Below are 20,281 nucleotides of genomic sequence, written 5' to 3'. Positions count from 1 at the left end.
TTAGGTTTGATTTCATTACCAACATGATATTGGGTTTGATTTCATTGTCAACATAATATTGGTTGGGTTTGTTTTCATTGCCAACATAATATTGGTTGGGTTTGTTTTCATTGCCAACATAATATTGGGCTTGTTTTCATAGTCAATTTAATAATGGGTTTGTTTTCATCATCAATATAATATTGGGTTTGTTTTCATAGCCAACATAATATTGGGTTTGTTTTCATTGCCAACGTCATATTGGGTTTGTTTTCATAGTCAACATAACATTTGGTTTGTTTTCATAGTCAACATAATATTAGATTTGTTTTCATTGTCATCATAACATTGGGTTTGTTTTCATTGTCAACATAATGTTGGGTTTGTTTTCATTGTCAACATAATGTTGGGTTTGTTTTCATAGTCAACATAATATTGTGTTTGTTTTCATAGTCAACATAATAAAAGGTTTCTTTTCATTGTCAACATAATATTGGGTTTATTTTCATTGTCAACATAATATAAGGTTTGTTTTCATTGTCAACATAATCATGGGTTTGTTTTTCATTGTCAACATAATATAAGGTTTGTTTTCATTGTCGACATAATAATGGGTTTGTTTTCATTGTCAACATAATATTACGTTTGTTTTTATTGTCAACATAAAATTGAGTTTGTTTTCATTGTAAACATAATAATGGGTTTGTTTTCATTGTCAGCATAAAATTTGGTTTGTTTTTATTGTCAACATAAAAGTGGGTTTGTTTTCATTGTCAACATAATGTTGGGTTTGTTTTCATAGTCAACATAATATTAGATTTGTTTTCATTGTCAACATAAAATTGAGTTTGTTTTCATTGTCAACATAATATTGTGTTTGTTTTCATAGTCAACATAATAATAGGGTTTTTTTCATTGTCAACATAATATTGGGTTTATTTTCATTGTCAACATAATATAAGGTTTGTTTTCATTGTCAACATTATATAAGGTTTGTTTTCATTGTCAACATAAAATTGTTTTTTTTTTTCATTGTCAACATAAAAATGGGTTTGTTTTCATTGTCAACATAATATTAGGTTTGTTTTCATTGTCAACATGATATTAGGTTTGTTTTCATTGTCAACATAATATTAAGTTTGTTTTCATTGTCAACATAATAAAGGGTTTGTTTTCATTGGTAGCATAAGATTACATTTGTTTTCACTGTCAACATAATAAAGAATTTGTTTTCATTGTCAACATAATAATGGGTTTGTTTTCATAGTCAACATAATATTTGGTTTATTTTCATTGTCAACATAATAAAGGGTTTGTTTTCATTGGTAGCATAAGATTACATTTGTTTTCACTGTCAACATAATAAAGAATTTGTTTTCATTGTCAACATAATAATGGGTTTGTTTTCATTGTCAACATAATGTTGGGTTTGTTTTCATTGTCAACATAATAAAGGGTTTGTTTTCATTGTGAACATAATAATGGGTTTGTTTTCATTGTCAACATAATAATGGGTTTGTTTTCATTGTCAACATAATATTATGTTTGTTTTCATTGTCAACATTGGGTTATACTTCATTGTAAATCAAATTGCTTTAATAATTTATCAACCTGTATACGACTGACATTTGACTAAATTTCCTCGTGACAATTAAGATATTTGCCAGTTTTTTTCACCCCTTTTTTTTAACTCGAAAATTATTAGTGAATGACATATTGAGTTGTAAATTATTGTCATTGTCACAATTTCATGGGTTGTTTTCAGAGTTGACGTTATCATTACAACTAGTTCCGGTGTCTTCCTTCTGGTTCTCCCTGTCATCATTGATACCAGTACATATACGACGTGATGTCAGCAAATGGAACGTCGGCTATCTGACGGTACCGCTCGTGACAACCTCGCGTAACCCTTCTAATGTGTTAAACGATGTGACGGTAGTCAGCTGAGGTGGAGAATTTAGAGATGCGAGACCCCTGGCCTGATAACGCTGTATCTATGGTACGAATGTGTGGTCTTACTGTATCGATTGAGCCGCTGAGCCAACCATTGTCTCGACAAGGGGTTATATACAAGCATGTCCTTGAGTACACGTAACGGTACACAAAAGTAGGTCACTTACACAGGAATTGGTACCAGGGGACCTCCATTAGACCACATTCTCGGCAGCTGGATAAAATGCTCACTACATTTGTAATGTAAGCATTATGTCCCTGTGTATGTCTCTATATATAAGGTTATACCATCTGCATCCCTGGTGCGGTGATTAGATGCATACATTTACATGTATATTACATGTACATGCATTATACGTAATATTAACATGATGACGTCATTCGTATGACGTAACCTTATTTACGGTAACGTGTGCTTATCCATATGATAACGAACGTTACTACTTACATTAGACTTATGTGCTGTATTTCGTCCACATATATCTAAAAGTCCCAATCCAAGCTTTTGAAATTATTCCAGCCATCAAGGTCCATCTACATTCTCCATCTGACAGTAATTAGAACTTCACTATCATTTTCTTCCTTTCATTCAAAGTGTTCACACCGATAACAAGTATGTCTGTAGAAATGTCAGTCGAAAGATAATAATAATAAACTATTATCAGATCAGATAAGATCAGAGACTTTTTTGTAACAATCTACGTGATTAAAAAAAGCAAACTACGTAATTGCCGAGTCATCAAAATAGATGTATTAACAGTAAATTATGTTGATAATCGAATTCAATCAACTTCAGCTGATTACACATCTTAAAATTTGAAACAGTATTACACAATAGTAATGTCCACTCAAAAACAGTAATTGGTTTAACCACGGAATTAGAATCTAAGTCCGTGGTTTAACGATATTTGATTTATTCCTATCGGTATTAAATTATATAGATCCGTTACACAATCTTAGACAACCCTGTTAGATCGTTACTGGTGCCGTCATGCACTTTAAAATAAAACTGATTTATTTAAAAATCATATGAACCCAGAATATTTTTTAATGTAATAGAAGGCGATTCAAGTAGTTGATTCATTGTATTTACCCTATCATATAGTACTTTGTAACGATTGGCCACGTACGTAAAAACAAACTAAATAAGATAGCATTCGAATTGAAATGACTGATTGACAGCCGTGATGTTATCCAATATGACTTACTGTGTATCTTCTACACCACAAGTAAAAACTTCTGACATAATTCAGAAGTTATTTTTTTTTTAATTAGCCATGTGTAATTGACCTAACGACCTTTCTAAAACTAACGTGATCACGTGTAATTAATTGCCTGTGTTATTGTTTCAACTGTGAGGTATGCGTGTATTTGTATACACATGTTTTAATTAATATTGTACAAGTATATTGTGTATATTTACCAACCATATAATACATATAGCCTCCTCACATTGTGACATCATCATACCATTTCTATTTATGTAGATAAAACAAAAACAGCATTTCTTTCGTTACTAGAAAAACGTAATGGACAAAAAAATGGTAAAGTTTTTTCTATTTCCAAACCGGATCACTCCCCAGGGGAATGAACTAGTCGTAGATATACATTTTGAATGGGGTGCTTTCTTTTGTCATGTCACGAAGTACATGTTTTACAGTGCATTAATACATCGACATTAAAACACGAAGCCAGAGTGCCCAAGATTGAATTTATCGTTCGTGGAGACGAGAATATATAACATGTCTTGCCGTACATTTTTTTTAACCTGTAATTAATTTTCAACAGAGACACATTTAATTGCCTTTATGATTCAAACAGCGATAACTGCTTACATGTGATACTACTTCTTTAAGTTGCATTCTGTTTGGAAATATTCTTGGACAGTACAGTATATATCCTTTATAGTAATGTAAAAGCTCCCGTGTTGTAATTAAGCCCCGATTTCTTAAAAGAAAATCAAATTACATGTATCGTGAAAACTTTCAATTTCAGTTTCAGCTTTTTTCAGCAGAGATTTAAAGTCAATAACAACGTTTTAAGATTAGCACGATTTAATTCAGCAATCCGAACATGGGACGATTTTGTTATCCGACAGACGACTTAATTAATCATATATGCCGGCATAGATATTTTGATATACATTGCAATTAGTTTTTGTTTGTAATTGGGTTTACATGTGCATTAAATTAAAACTGACCAAAATAAATTTCAAAATCAAAAATGGGAACTTCAGTACCAGGACCGGGGGTTTAATTTTTTAACGCATTTCGGCATAATTAGTACATTTAATTAAATATCTTCCCGTCAGATATCATTCTCCGATCGGTGCATCAGTACTTAAATGAAGACAATACGTTCTCTATTATCGTATGGATATGATCTGCAATGACGATCTGATTAAGTGTCATATTTAGGACTAAGGCCGTTATTCTTGTCATGACCTCGTTTAGGACTCGAAACCATTGGTTTTACGAGTGTTCACACGCTGTGCATAGACAAAGAGTGGACAGTGGAGTGCCCCAAGCTATGTCCAGCTATCGAAACTACTCACGCAGAACTTGGTCAGCCCCGAACCATGGACACGGGTCCAGTAATGGACAGCATTCCTATTACATAACACATGCCCGACAGACCCCCGCCCCTAATTTGTGATGTACGGAAAATTTTGCCTTACGTTGCATGGATTTCACAAACTTCGAATATTAATAGTATGGTCTATGGGTTGCATTTAAAAGAAAAGCAGATTAAAAAAGCACCATAGATCTGACCAAGGAGTATACTTTTGTGAGTAGCACTAACTGTGCGGGTCATTATGTAATTTCGGAAGTGACCACATGAATGAAAATGATAACAGGTGTGTCGTGTGTTTTGATTGGCCAATGGAAATGAATGACAGCGTGGCAAAGTAGGTTAGGAACGCCTACTTATGATATTGGAAGATGGCGCCGTACAGAGGAAACGAGGACAACATTGCTCGTTTTGAGACGAGGTGCGTCTGTGCTTCGAATTACACACCCAAGTCGTGATTGATACGTAAGTTTACAACATTTTATATGACTTTCATTCACACTGACCTCCCAAAACTGTGTAGAGACAACAGAAGTTGACTATGACCTACTCTTAGCCGGAGAGCTCCGTGGTTGGCAGGTTACCAACCTCGATCCCTTTCGAATGGTGCGCTGATACTCTCGGTTACGTACGCTAGAGACACGCAATGTAAGGATCAACTTTTTATGTTCGATTTAACCAATCTACCTCATGCTCTACCTCGCCGATGGCCGCATATGCCGACTCGATTGGGGAGCAGTTGGGTTGCCCTCTCTGCCACAACCGATTTGACGATCCTCGAATTTTGCCATGTCTCCATTCCTTCTGCAAGCGATGCCTTGAACAGGTTACACGGGACCAGGGTCCCTCCCCGTCTCAGCCAGGACAGGAGTTTTCGGGACCCCTAGAATGTCCAACTTGTCACCAAGCCGTCCCCCTGAACTCTGGGGGGATCGAAAGCTTGCCTTCCAACTTATTCGTGTCGAACATTTTTGATGTTATGGTATCAACACAACATGATATAGAAGACTCATCTGTAGATTTGGAACGACAACGACCCATAACAGGTGCGAAGTGGTGTAACTCGTGTGACGAGGGAAGCAAAGCTACGTGTGTATGTAAGAACTGCAGTGAGTACCTATGTGATAACTGTGTACGGGCACATCAAAGAGTTAGGCTCACTAAAGATCACTTCATTGAACGATTTTCTATGTTAAATCTACAATCAAGCAGCATTTTACATCTAGGAACAACATGTCAACCTCGACTGAGCTCACCATCAATGCAACAACAACAGCAACAGGAATATCAACAACAACAAAAACAACATCAGCAACAAGCGGTAGCTCTCCCTGAATGTCAAGACAGTTACTGTACACGGCACGAGCACGGACTATTACGTTTATACTGTGATACCTGTTCAAGGGCAATATGTGGTGATTGTACCATGAATGAGCATGTTGGACATAATTTCATATATCTTCAAGATGCAATTGATAATTCCAAAACTATAACATTGAAACTTCTCGCAGATGCCAAAGCAGGGATCAAAGCTCTTGAGGAAAGTATTGAGCTCACTCAGGGAATGGCTGAGCGTGTGGAAGTTAGAACTCAGGCAGTAACGACGGAAGTGAGAACTATCATTCGCAGACACATGGCAGCGCTGGAGGAGAGAGAACGTGATTTATTGCGACGTGTAGAAAAAATTCGTCAGGTCAAAGGAAAATCACTTCATTTACAAGTTGATGATCTTAAACAGGGACTTTCTTCACTTATGCAAACAGTCAACGAAGTTGAAAAACTTCTTAATACGGGTACACAGATTGATATACTCAAAACCAAAGACCAAATGGTTGCAGAAATGCAAAATGTTAGAAAATTGCGTGGACACTTACAACCACATGAAGATGATTGTATCATGTTTACACCTCCAGATTTGGCTCTGTATAACGCTATCGGCAAGATGGGTATCATCAGTAGTAGTGCATATGCACCAAATTGCATCGCTACTGGTGACGGGCTCAAGAAAGCTTTAAAAGGAAAAATGTCACTTTTCATGATCCACACTAAAGATCATCATGGGGAGCCTCGCGTAATCGGTGGGGATCCAGTGGAATGCATCATTCATAATTCAGAGGGCGCTTTCTACCGAGCAGAAGTCATAGATCGACAAAATGGCACTTATGCAGTCACATATCGTCCACAATTAGAGGGACAGCATATCATATCAGTGACAATATATGGCAAACATATAGCAGAGAGCCCATTCACCGTCAATATACGCAGTGGGCGTAACTACGCAACAATCGGACCAATGTTGTTTCAGTTTGGAGGGGAGGGAGAGGTAGAAGGAAAGCTGTGTCGACCTTGGGGGGTTTGTTGTGACCGTGACGGAAATGTTGTTATAGCAGACCGAAGCAACAACCGTATCCAAGTATTCAACGCTGATGGCACATTTCGTCACAGGTTTGGAACCTCTGGAACACGAAACGGACAGTTTGATCGCCCAGCAGGAGTCGCATGTGATAATCAAGGGCGGATAATCGTTGCAGACAAAGACAACCATAGAGTGCAGATTTTCACAATCGACGGGACATTTCTGTTGAAGTTTGGTGAAAAAGGGAATAAGAATGGCCAGTTCAATTACCCTTGGGATGTAGCCGTCAATAGTGAAGGCAAGATTCTGGTGTCTGACACCAGGAATCATCGAGTTCAACTTTTCGCACCAGATGGACAGTTCGTGAACAAATACGGGTTTGAAGGATCGCTTTGGAAGCATTTTGATTCACCACGTGGTGTGTGTTTCAACAACGAGGGTCACATGGTGGTTACTGATTTCAACAACCACCGACTTTTGGTAATCCACCCAGACTTCCAAACGGCTCGGTTTTTAGGAACTGAGGGCAGTGCAAATGGTCAATTTCTGCGACCACAAGGCGTGGTTGTGGACCAAGAAGGGAACATCATTGTAGCCGATTCTAGGAATCATCGCATTCAGGTGTTTCAACCAAATGGCAATTTCCTATGTAAATTTGGAACCCCTGGAGCAGGCTCGGGGCAACTTGATCGTCCCTCTGGTTTGTGCGTCTCCCCAGAAGGCTACATTATTGTGGTGGACTTTGGAAACAATCGCTTACAGGTATTTTAAGAAATACAAAAAACTAAAGTGGTACATTGTACTGTGTCGTGGAGCTAGCTTTTACTCTTTAAGGGTATGCTTTTTGCATTGCTGCTCAGGTGTACCGTTTCATTATTTGCTAACTCAGGTTTTGTACTGCCAAAGGCAAACATTAAGCTCAGGGATAAAGTTAGTAGATTGTAGTATTACTAGTACTCTTGTCACATGCCATTGATTCTGTGTGTTTTGTATAGCTATTGATAACAGAAACTGGAGATTATTTATTGGATTAATATTCGGAAGAAAAATATTTTCAGTTTATGTTGAGTTTTCCAGAAACTGTTATATATTTTACACATTTCCCTTACTCTTATTTTTCACTTTTTTTCTCAATACTGTGTAATGCCTAGCATTGAATAACTTGACAACACTCGCTATGCCAGAGAACTCAATTTTTTATTGTGGAATATTTTGGAAGAGAGAAAAATTATAACAAATTACCTCCCCTTAATACATTTTTCTGACTACTACCTCACTGGTTTTGAATTATGTTGTCATGCTCCGTTTTCTAATCATGAAAAATTCCATATTTTGTGGCAATAAATTTGTTTTAAAAATTAAATACAGATAGTGCAGTAAGTTCTATCATGATCTTGGGTGAATATTATTCAGCACTTGCCACGCACATTTCAAAAGTAGAAGGGATATTTTATATGTTGTTTACAATTTTTTAACTGTATTAATTTCAATCTACGACAGTTTGTATGGCAAGTAGACCTCTGACACAAGTTGCCATGGATGTTTGTTTGGGGTTATGAACTCCGTGATAGAACCGAAAGGCCTTATGAATGTTAGACTTGCATTTCATAGTAGTGATTTTTTTCATTCAATAGAGCAAAATTGGCATATATTTATATATATAATATTTATATATATAACTAGTATTAAAACTCTGTATGAAAACCATTTTCCATGTCGTTTTAGTATAAATTCATACACAATTAAATAATAAATATGTTACGATTTCGGAGAAAATAGGAACTGTAGCTATGCCAAAAATTTTAATGTAGCTAGGGCTTCACCTTGCACAAGCGTTATTATATATAACTAACTGTTTATTCCAAAATATTTAACAAATCTTTTATTTTCATGAAATCTCAATGAAAAGTTGTCACATTAAACTTGCTTCTGAAAATATTTTAAAAAGTGATAGCTTTATATAGGTGCTTATCAATTTTAGTCTAAGGGCATAACAAGGGTAATTCCTATCAAAATTGAGTATAAGGTTATCAAGATATACTAGGTGGGTTACCCTGTTGGGGGCCCCACTCATGCTGCCATGTGGTAGAAATCCTCAATACTGATAATCAGTACATAGATCTTGTATACCTCTACACAATGGGCCCTGTGTGTGTACTAAGCCACTGGCCAGTTGTGTTGTGTGACAGTGGAGTGGCTAGGCAGCCTGTTACATAATACTTGACCATTGGTTCCAGGGCTTAGCAGCTAGGTCAGGTGACCAGGGGTTAACTGTGTTTATAAAGATGGCCAGTGCTTCATATTTATACTGTAAACACTTTCCCTTTCAAACGATTGTGTGCTTATACCACCCTCGCAAATTGACTTACATGAAGAGAAATTTCATATATATATGATAATTGTGGATAGTTTTCAAATATTTAAGTGTAAACTATCGAAAAACAATTTAAATGTTAAACTTTATATATCCCATCTGCTCATCATAATGCTTATTTTTCATTGTAAATCATGTATTTCATTTTGACCTACAGGTATTATTCACATGAACATGTTTTATTTTTAATTGAAAAAAAAAATGGACATTTTAATCAAATTGCTTAAATGCCTTTATTCTAAACTTTTATTTACAAACATTTTCTGTTTTCCAATCGCTAATCAATTTAAGCTTTTGCTTGTGTCTATTCTTAAGAAATACCCATTATAAAAAATGATTGAATATTTATTAAATGTTATTGTTAAAAACTTAAAATAATGTTAAATTATTTCATAATAACAAAATGAAGTTCAAACATGGTTACTGGTTAGACAGCAATACTGCAGCTTTCCTTGCCGTAGATATGTTGCTTAAAATTATGTATCTATGTATTTAAATCAAATAACTAGACAAAGTATTCAACATCTAAATATCTCGTCATAATTTTAATATGGTCATATCAATACAATCAAAAACAAACCAGCAGTTGTGAGATTTTATAGGGATATAGTATATTTTGTGAACATGTACATCGTTCAGCTTTCGCTTGGTCTTAATCGAGGAATTGTTTGACTGATTCCGATTTAAATGAGCCAGTGAAAAAGCGAAAATGCACCAAATTAAATAGCAGACACAACGCAAAAGTAACACGAAATTTCAAGGAAACGTTCGATATCCAAAATTTTGTTTAAAATAAACTAGAACTGCCTGGGAAGCTCATTCGATTGAACGGTGAGGTCAGCTGTAATAAGATGTGCAGGAACTGTGTGTAAAAATCAATAGCACGGTATACCTACAACCATGTACAGCCATGTCTATGTGGAGTAGGCTACATCAGCACCAGGCTTCACCGCCACCGCTCCACACAATACTACCAGGCAGATTCACGAACAGTAGTTGTCTTAGGAGGCGAGGAAAGGTTTAAATCATATAGCCTCTTCGTCACCTTTGTCAATATTAAGGGTTCGTTTAAAATAAATGAATATATTGAACTTTCTCTTCTATTGTTGGGTATGTAAACATCAAAACATGTGTTTTGGTAAAATTTTGAAGGTTTCCAAATAATGGTTTGTTGTGGAAGTGTGTTAATTAATTTAGATTAGGTAAGAACACAACACCACCATAACTATATGTTCAGGGACGTGAAACTGATGTTGAATTCTTGATATAACACTGAACGGTAATGCTGAAGTATATAGTATACAATTACCTCTTATTCTCAGAATTCCAAAATTTATAGAAAAGCATTGTTTTAGGAATCTTCAAAACTCTAGAAACCTTCAACTAAATGTACTACATGTATGTCTGTATAGCAAACTGTTAGTAATGGTTAACATCTCTTTAGTTGAGAATGGTAACAAGACCCGGTTTTGATAGAGATGCTTTATCAATAACAAGGTAGAAATGTGGGCATTTTATGACACAATACAAATGCTGATATCTCCTACACACATATTGTACATGCCTTAGTGTGAGCTATTTGTAATAATAGAGAGATGCTTGGAATTATAACAAGGAAGAGCCGTATATACTTATAACTAGCTATACACATACAAACACTACCACACATGCCTGGATGCCTGGGTGTGGGCGAGTGAGTGCTAGGTCAGGAAACACTGGTCATTCTGTTGTTGACCTCTACCACAGCTCAAATTCCCCTGTAGGGTACACATACCAGGTCTGGTCAAGCCAGTGGATACTGACCAACACTGTCCTAGCTAATAGCGTGTCCACCAGGTCATCTGATAGTTTGTTGACTCTTCCAGCCAGGCTGTTGACACTAGGATTATGTAGAGGAAGGATATTATAGATTATAACTCAATATGTTTCAACGCCAACCTGATTTTATTAGAAAAAATACTAAATGTTCATCTTTAGGAGGAGAATGTGTAGTTTTAGATAGCTTAATTCACACAAAATGTATTTCATTTAGGGTAGGTGGGATTTCCAAACATGAAGAAATTGAAAAATAAATGTAGTTTTGTTTGTTTATAGTGAGATAATGATGTATTAATTAAAAATTATCAATGATAATTGTGCACCATTGCATTGAAAGCCGGTAGATCTAATCTACATATAGCAGTGACTGTGAATGGTCTGTCGAGGTCGATTCCTTCATATAATATGCACATTATTTTGTCATTGATAATGGCTACACATAGTTCCTCAGTAGTGTGAAGCAGTCTTTGTAGGATGTAAGTAAACTATAGCACACATCCCATCGTCTCCATATTATTTCCATACCGTAACTTGTATTTTTCACAGCTTTCTGATTGTGATTAAAATCAAATAAATGCACCGGTGAGAATCAGATAGCCTGGTTACAGTGTAGGGGTGACGTAGTATATTCATATATGTAACTAATGTTATTGATTTTTGTGGATTTTGTTTCATCCTCGAATGGCTGTTGAATTGAGGTTTATGTCTTTCTGGGGGTTCCAAACTAAATAGCAGTATAGGCAGTATGGAGGGCGGGGTGTAATGAGCCCCTACCTCACAAGCTGACATATTGTCTAACCCTGGAGATGCGTGTATAGCTACTGTTGTGCTATAGATTACTCACGAAGAGATGTTGACTTGTACATGTACTTGTATATAACCTAGCTGAGGTGTTCCTCTCATTGATTTTTCATCTGAGGAAACATTGGTAAATTTCTTTTTGCTTAGATACAAGAATAAGAGAGACATTTCTTGATGTAATCAATTTCTTTATTTTCATGTGGAAATTTGATTAACTTTGAGATTGCAAAATGGTTCTTTGGTATTATTTGGACAACTAACGATATAGTTTTTGGAAGTGATGTTTGAAAAGAAAAATCAGCATTACACCTTTTAAAGTGGTTACCCTTGCAGAATTTTTCAATTTAAGATGTCCAAAATCGTAGTTTGTGGAGAAGCAAAAAGGTTTGTGTACAATTTTTAAAATGCTCACAGCAAGAAACAACATTGCGTGAAAGTTGAATTTCGTGTTTTTTTTATTTTACCTGTGGAAATGAAGAACATATATTGTAGAGAATGGTTGGATTTTAAGCTAATTGGAAAGTAGACAATTTGTATATTTATTGTCTGATTTAAAGATAAATTAATGAAGGAAATGTTATTGCTGTAAAGATCTTGTGATATCTACTGTTCTTGTCTTCCTAATAGGGATAGCTGGCATCCCTGTGTTTTGTGGTACATTATACAGTTTGTTACAAAGCATACCAAAGTTTATAATATATATATTGGGGCATTCTCTCATAGGTTAGTCAGTACACACATACAAAGTATTTTACACACACATGCAAATCATGTTACACATGTACATAGTGTTGTTTTTTCAACACATACCTGGTATGTTAAACCCATACAAAGGATGTTGCACACCTGCACCCCATGTAACACATGCACACAATGTTACTTACACACTAGGCCATGTTACACATGTTACACATGTTTACATATATATACAATGTTACACACAGTAAGACACAATCTGTTACATACACAATGTTTCATACATACAAATGTACACAAAATGTTACATAGTATGTTACACATGTAAATATGTTACATACTTGCACAGTATGTAATACATTATATCAATATGTTACCCACATACACAATATCTTAACATATCAATATGTTACATAGACAGTTAAATACACACACAATATGCTTCCTACAGAGGAAATGAAAATAGATATATTTATGTTCAAAGTAAAAAAAAATATCACCCTTTCCAACTAACGGGAGTCATTTGAGAATATTTATTTTTCCATCGTGTTTCAGTAGGAATTGCATATACTTGTATTTGGGTAGGAACTGCATATATACATGGATAATACTGCACTGGAAAGCTTCCAATCGGGAAAGAAGTTCCAAGTGTGCAGATATGATGGAGAAGAACACTTGTGCATTTTTAATATAGCACATTTGTGGCATGTTCATATGTTGATGTAAATATGAAAGTTTTGTACATAGCTGGTCGTTATGTTGGAAGGGCTTGCAAGTAACTGTGAAAACCACAATCTACCTCAGATTCTTTTGTTTCCTTATTTTTGGAGCATGTAGCATTACTATATAGTGTGTAGGTCAATATATATATGTATGTACAACTAGATATCTAGTATGATCCTAATGGTACTATGTACCATGATAAATATTCACAATTACTGATATATCAGGTGTTGATACTTTGGTAATTACGGTACTAGCGTGCTGTAATACAAGGGTAAGGTACCGTACCATAAATATTATAAATATCTATCTATCATGTGTTATACTGGTACTTGATTTATGGTGTGTTTGTTGTTTAATCACAAGCCAAGCTTACCACGTTCACTGTTTTAACTTCCAATCTTGCTTAAAATATTATCATGTTTACATGAATAGATACAATTTCGTCACTCTTACCTCAAGATGTAGGCTATTTAAATCTGAATTATATTGTATGTTACAGTAAATTGATTCAGGTTATATACTTAAAATCCAAATTTATTCAATAATTGGGTATTAAATATATCTATCTCTGTTGACTTTACAATAAAATAGTTTTAAAAAAAACAAAAAAAAACACCCTGTAATCAAATAATAAACAATGAGTAAATTGTAACCTTTAAATGATACAAGATTCTTTTAAAATTTCATTTAAATAAATTTTAGTGAGAAGCAATGATATTGGATAATGGACAAAGTTTATATAATCTTGCAATCATAAAAAAATAACTTCCTGTAGAAAAATGTTTTAAATGTCACAGAGGGAAAAAACCCTGCTTAAGTAACTGTACTTCCTTTAGAATTGTATGGTTCAAGTTTTTTGGCCTAATTGCTTCTGGTAACTTAAAAGTTATTAATTGTTTTTGCTCAAACAGTTGTCTTGGACATATTTCCAAATTCAAGTTTTATTCCTTGCTATAGAATCCATGCAGAAATAGATTGATCTCCATATATATATATACTTACCTCAGGCACGACATGGGAATATATTATTGAACCTTATTTTAACTGCCAATTGTTTGATTTTAACTGGTACTTATATATATATATACCAGGTACATTCTGTAAACATTTCTATTTAATCAGTAGAAAGCGTCAGTAATATATATATATATATATATGGATATGAAAATTGCTGAGGAGGTAAGGTACAGCTTAAGCTTAAAGATAATCTGCATTGATGAAAATGTTTTTAATTATGTTGATGTGTAGAGACAAAATGGTTTGTAAATTAAGTGATTATGTTTTGTATATATGCGGGTTTACATGTAGAGAAAATATATTCATGTTTCTATTTCATGGCTTCACCAGATGCCAGTATAAAGTCGTGAACGTTTTGTGCTCTTTCTAGTCTGTGGTGTTCAAAAAGAACATCAGTGTATGCATTACTAATGGACATGCATTTTACCATATTTTAAAAAAAATCATGCTTGAAAAAAAGAAATCACAATTTCACTGCTAAGTGGTGTGAAAATTGATGATCACGGAGGTCACTTATTAGCAGGCTTGTTTGCTGTCATAATATTGTAAAACCATAAAAATTACCCGCTCATTTAAAATGAAAATTGCATTTCTTTCCCCTTGCTGCTTGTAGCTGACATGCTTGCAGCATGCACGTCGCAACCTGCGTTAACTTAATGTCAAATTTTATCATTTAATTACTGCACACTTTTTTTGTCGTAACTTAAAACATTAGTGTTAAGAGACCAAAAACTGTTGGAAGGGCGATTAGACCAATAGAATTGTGGTGGAGCGGTGAGACGGATTGACTCGAGGGTCCATTAAAGTGACAAGGGAGACCGATAACAACAGTGTTATTGGCAGCCAACAATTTTAACGTTAGGAAGGCTGGCAAATTAGCAAAAATCTAAAAGTAAATTCAATCATTTCATTTCAATATTTAAAGAAATAAAAAAAATCATTATAGTTATTTATTGTATTGTATAATGTTTTAATTCTTTTTAAACAGATAACACTAGTTTACTTTTTAGTAGTCAATGTCTGCTCCAAAAACAGAAGAAAACAGTTTTAAACATGCAAGTTATACCAATTTCCAAATTTTAAAAAGAGGGAGAGACTTGTTTTAATTCACTTGGGGATGGGAAGAGAGCACAGTGACTTGACATATTTTGTTTAAAAAATAGCTTCTTTTCTTAGAACTACTGAAGATTCAGTGCTTATATTTTACTTGTCACAATATTATGTCACAACTTCCTATTAATGTTTTACCGGTAATGTTGGCAGTTTTGATAAAGGTGATATGTACGTTACAGCTGTGATCCTATGTCATCATTTATTACATGTGTATTTGTGTGGATTGTAGAGCAAACCGTTGTTTATCCTATTTTATTTGTATGTACAAAAAATATGTATTTTTTCTGATTTTTTTAACCCATTCAGAGTAGTATAGCAATGTAGACTTGTTAGATCATGTTTAATTTTATAGTGTTAATTAGAATTTGTTCCTATACTAGATGTCTAGTTAATACTATCCAAGTTTTTTGTTTGTATTAAGATGTTCAAGTTTCAGACATAACCACAGGTTTTACTTTGAAAACTTCATATTTTTCATTGATATCATGGTCATATTTTCTGAATGTTTCACCCTGATGATGATTGTTTAAAAGCTAATTATATTGCATGCATGCTTCTAATTTGAAATGAAAAATTAAATGTATGAAAGTAATTATTATTAGAATTAATTAACAAATCCTACATACTTAAATTGATATGGTAAAGAAAATACAAACAACTAAGAATTGAAAATATCTCTTGGCTGGATTGTTGCTAAAGGCAGCGTTTGGGTACGTTAGCACTGCTCTAGACATTTCCCAAGATATATTAAAATTTGGCGTTGTCCCCAGCAGTCTAAAGGTAGACAGCATCCTGCTACCCCCTAGACATGTAATAGACTTGCCAATTTCACAAGAATTATTAGTCTATCATGGAAGCAGAGGGGAGACGTTTGAATTGAAAAAAAAATCTATAATGCTTACTCACAGTATACATGTAAATTTACCAGCCAAAAACATGCATAAGGATATGGCTGCAGGAGATCTAGTCTCTGATTGGATAATGATAAGGAAACCACTTGCCCTTATTTGGTATTGAGATAACAGTTAAAATGGAGAGGACAGACTGAAATTTTACTCTGTCTGTTCAAAATCTGTTCAATTGTCTGTTCAAAAGCAGTAAAATGGAATAGATAAAGTGTGAAATTGCTCTTGTCTGTTCAAAAACAAGACTAATACATTAGACCTTCGTTGCTGTGCCTGTCTCTTATGCATGCTTACTCTGTTGTGTTTTCTCTGTCACACACACATAGATACTGTATACTGGGTAGCAAATACTGTTCCCGAGTTTCAAGTTTACAGTTAATTCTATGTCATAGACTTGTATAGATTGAAGTAGCTTACCCAATTTATTTGTAAGATTGTATATGTTTGTGTTTGAAATGGATGTTTAGGAGCGATGGTTATTATATTGAAATGCAGAGTATACCTGACTATGATAGGCATGGCTGTTAGAAAGAATATAGCTTATGTAAATATAAAGATCATACCTTAAGATGAATTCTTACCCCATTTTCATTACCAAGCAATTAACTCAGAAACATTTCAGATATAAAAATAGAGTTTTCCGATTATTTTGAATTCAATATTTTAGCTATTACTGTTATTGAGAAAAGGGGAAAATTCCACAATGTTGTGGTTTGTATGTCTGTATTCTGTTGATCCAGAGTCATTAAATTAAATAAATGTATTTGTGTGTGTTGGCATAAAAGAATTTAAATTTTTACCAACCTGTTTCAGGACATCTGTTTGAGAAGAGGATAGTGTAACTTGGGTGAATTTATTACTTCTGACTTATGTAGGCAAAAGGAAATTTTCATAACTTGACAAGTATATGATTTCCGTCATTATGTTAGAAGCCTCTTGTTTTTGTCATTAAAACGGGTAAAAACTCTTATAAATGTTAAAACTTATTAGTCAGTTCATTGATGTTATCCCTGTCAATTTTAAGAATGTATAAATCTAGCTGCTTCAAGCACCTGTTATAATGAACCGTTCAGTGACTATGGACTGAAACCCTATTACCTCCTAGCATAGATGTGTGTTTGGTTAGATATTGGAACTGGTGTGTGTATTATATAAGCATTGTTAAATGTTACCTAGATTCTTGTTAAAAAACAACTTCATATTGCGCATTTCAACAAACTATATCTCAGGCAGCGGCGTGTGTAGTTGAAGGTATCGCCAAAAAATGATGTTTGTATATTTCAGTTGATGTCCATTGCTTGTGAAATGCTTCAAAGGGTTGCATTTTGCAGTCATATGCCATAGTGTTTGCATTGATTTTTTATATACATATTTTTTCTTTTTATTCTATAGTGTACTGTTTCTTGTTTGGTCAAAGACCGCTTTGCATGCATGTTTTGTGCAGAAGTGTGTATGACCCCGCTCAGAGCGGTGTGTACTGCCATTTGAAAATTATTTTGGAGAAAGAAACAGCTCTTTTTTTTGCGATTAAACCACCAATGTTCTTCTTTTTGCTTGAAAAGCATTTATCGTACATGTATTTGTACTAAAAGCTTAGCTAAAATAATAAACCCAGTGAGAACTTGCTTGTTGTTAAAAAAGTTCATGTGTAATTTGTTTGTCAGTAGCTTACAAATAGTGTTACTAGTATTTGTTTCATCATTTTTCCATCTCTTACATGTATATTTAAACATTCAGATTATTTGTCAAAACGGAACCAAAATCTTAAGATTGGAAGGACAAAAATTCCTGTTACACTGATATCAAGGAGAAGTACACGCCATCCTTCGTGTTTTATGTGTGGGGTGTATGCAATGGGCATAAGACTATAAAAACAAATTTTGAATTGCTCATATATTTACTATCTGAAAATTTAAAATGACCTTGCATAAGTATAGTAGCTGAAACTTTTGTTAAATTATTTTGATTAAAATCGTTTTATATCAAAGTATCTACAGTAGGTACAGCAGGTTAAAAAAAAAGTGGAAAAAATCACTTTAAAAAATTGATATGTGCTTTTTGTATAATTGATGTGCTATCATAAAAATACACTTTAGGGAGTGCTCATTGGAAATTTGCAAAGCAAAGACATGTACATGCCATAATCACCAAGGATTATAATACGTTTTGTAAGAAAAATAAACAATCTTTTGAAGAAAACAATCCAGTTAAGTTCAACTGTATATAGATATTGAGGAACACAAACAAAAGGTCATATTTCTGAACAATTGTTTTACTTTGTCAACAATTTATTTTGTTGAAAGGAAATGAAAACATGTAATATTTTCAAGTTAGAAAGTTGTTCCTGTTTTCTGGTTTGATGGGCTAATACCCATAGTATGGTGCTGGTTTTGATGTTGTTGTGATGCCCCCTTCTCTACAAGAGACTAGCATAGGTGAAATCACTTGTAAGGTTGCAAACCATAAACCAAGCAATGCTATTGTGTTTAGGATACAGGACATTATCAATGTTCTATCATGTGTTCTCCAGATCCTACTATTTTGTCCTTATTAATAACCTAAACTGACTGTTTAAAACACTGTTTTGTCTGTCTTTATCTGTCACTGTGCAATTGTCACATAAAAATGTTTGAATAATAAATCCTCTTTCCTGAAACTGTTTCTCTTTGTTTTCTTTTTGAAGAAAAATACCCAGTTTATTTTCCATCTTGAATGACATGCATACACTGTATCATTAATTCAATGTTTGAGACCAACATAGTGTCAAATATACAATGTTTGAGACTTACATTGTGTCAACTATACAATGTTTGAGACCTACATTGTGTCAAATATACAATGTTTGAGACCAACATTGTGTCACAATATAATGTTTGAGACCTACATTGTGTCAAATATACAATGTTTGAGACCAACATAGTGTCAAATATACAATGTTTGAGACCAACATTGTGTCACAATATAATGTTTGAGACCTACATTGTGTCAAATATACAATGTTTGATACCAACATTGTGTCAAATGCAAATATACAATGTTTGAGACCAACATTGTGTCAATTATAAAGTATACAATGTTTGAGACCAACATTGTGTCAATTATAATATACAATGTTTGAGACCAACATTGTGTCAAGTGCAAATATACAATGTTTGAGACCTACATAGTGTCAATTATAAAATATACAATGTTTGAGACCAACATCGTGTCAAGTGCAAATATACAATGTTTGAGACCAACATTGTGTCAATTATAAAATATACAATGTTTGAGACCAACATTGTGTCACAATACAATGTTTGAGACCAACATTGTGTCAACTATACGATGTTTGAGACCTACATTGTGTCAAATATACAATGTTTGAGACCAACAAAGTTTTATTATGTTTGAGACCTACGTTGTGTCAAATATACAATGTTTGAGACCAACAAAGTTTTGTTATGTTTGAGACATATCTGCTTCATACCACATTGTGTCATTTATTTATACACTGTTTTGAGACAAAGGGCTTCATTACTCATGTTCAATGTTTGAAAGATGCAATTTTCATGATACAATCAATGTTTGACCCTTACAATGTGTTGTGTATGAAATGTTTCATATATAATGCAATGCTTGAGACCTACCAAGTTTCATAATACAATACAAGACATAAAATATATCTTAGTACAATCTTTGGAACACATACACAATGTTTAAGACATGTATTATCTTTTACACCTATCAAACTTCATGATAAAATATGTTTGACTTTTTAGATCACCTGAATCCATCTATAAACACTGCCACTCGTGGGTCATTTTCCAATACATGTCTGGTATGTGAATGGTAGAACGCCGAGCTCGTGACCGAAGGGTTGCATGTTCGAGTCTCTGCACAGCACTGTGTTGTATCTTTGAGCAAGATACTTTACTCCGCTTGTTCCAGTCTACTCAGCTGTAAAAGAGCACGTGGTTGGGCAGTGCTAGA

General features: G+C 34.2%; 1 protein-coding gene across 1 annotated transcript; it reads left to right on the top strand.

The window, feature by feature from the left end:
* Nucleotides 1–4,875: 4,875 nt before the first annotated feature.
* LOC110464769 (E3 ubiquitin-protein ligase TRIM71-like) lies at nt 4,876–18,965 on the top strand. The gene has a single exon (XM_021520153.1). It carries the CDS (start codon nt 5,210–5,212, stop codon nt 7,628–7,630), a length of 2,421 nt encoding a protein of 806 aa, XP_021375828.1. The 5' UTR covers nt 4,876–5,209; the 3' UTR covers nt 7,631–18,965.
* Nucleotides 18,966–20,281: the final 1,316 nt, after the last annotated feature.

The sequence above is a fragment of the Mizuhopecten yessoensis genome, unplaced genomic scaffold (assembly GCF_002113885.1).
Source record: "Mizuhopecten yessoensis strain PY_sf001 unplaced genomic scaffold, ASM211388v2 scaffold11033, whole genome shotgun sequence".
Lineage (NCBI taxonomy): Eukaryota > Metazoa > Mollusca > Bivalvia > Pectinida > Pectinidae > Mizuhopecten > Mizuhopecten yessoensis.
The sequence above is the reverse complement of the archived record's forward strand: the minus strand, read 5'-3'. Positions and strand labels throughout refer to the sequence as shown.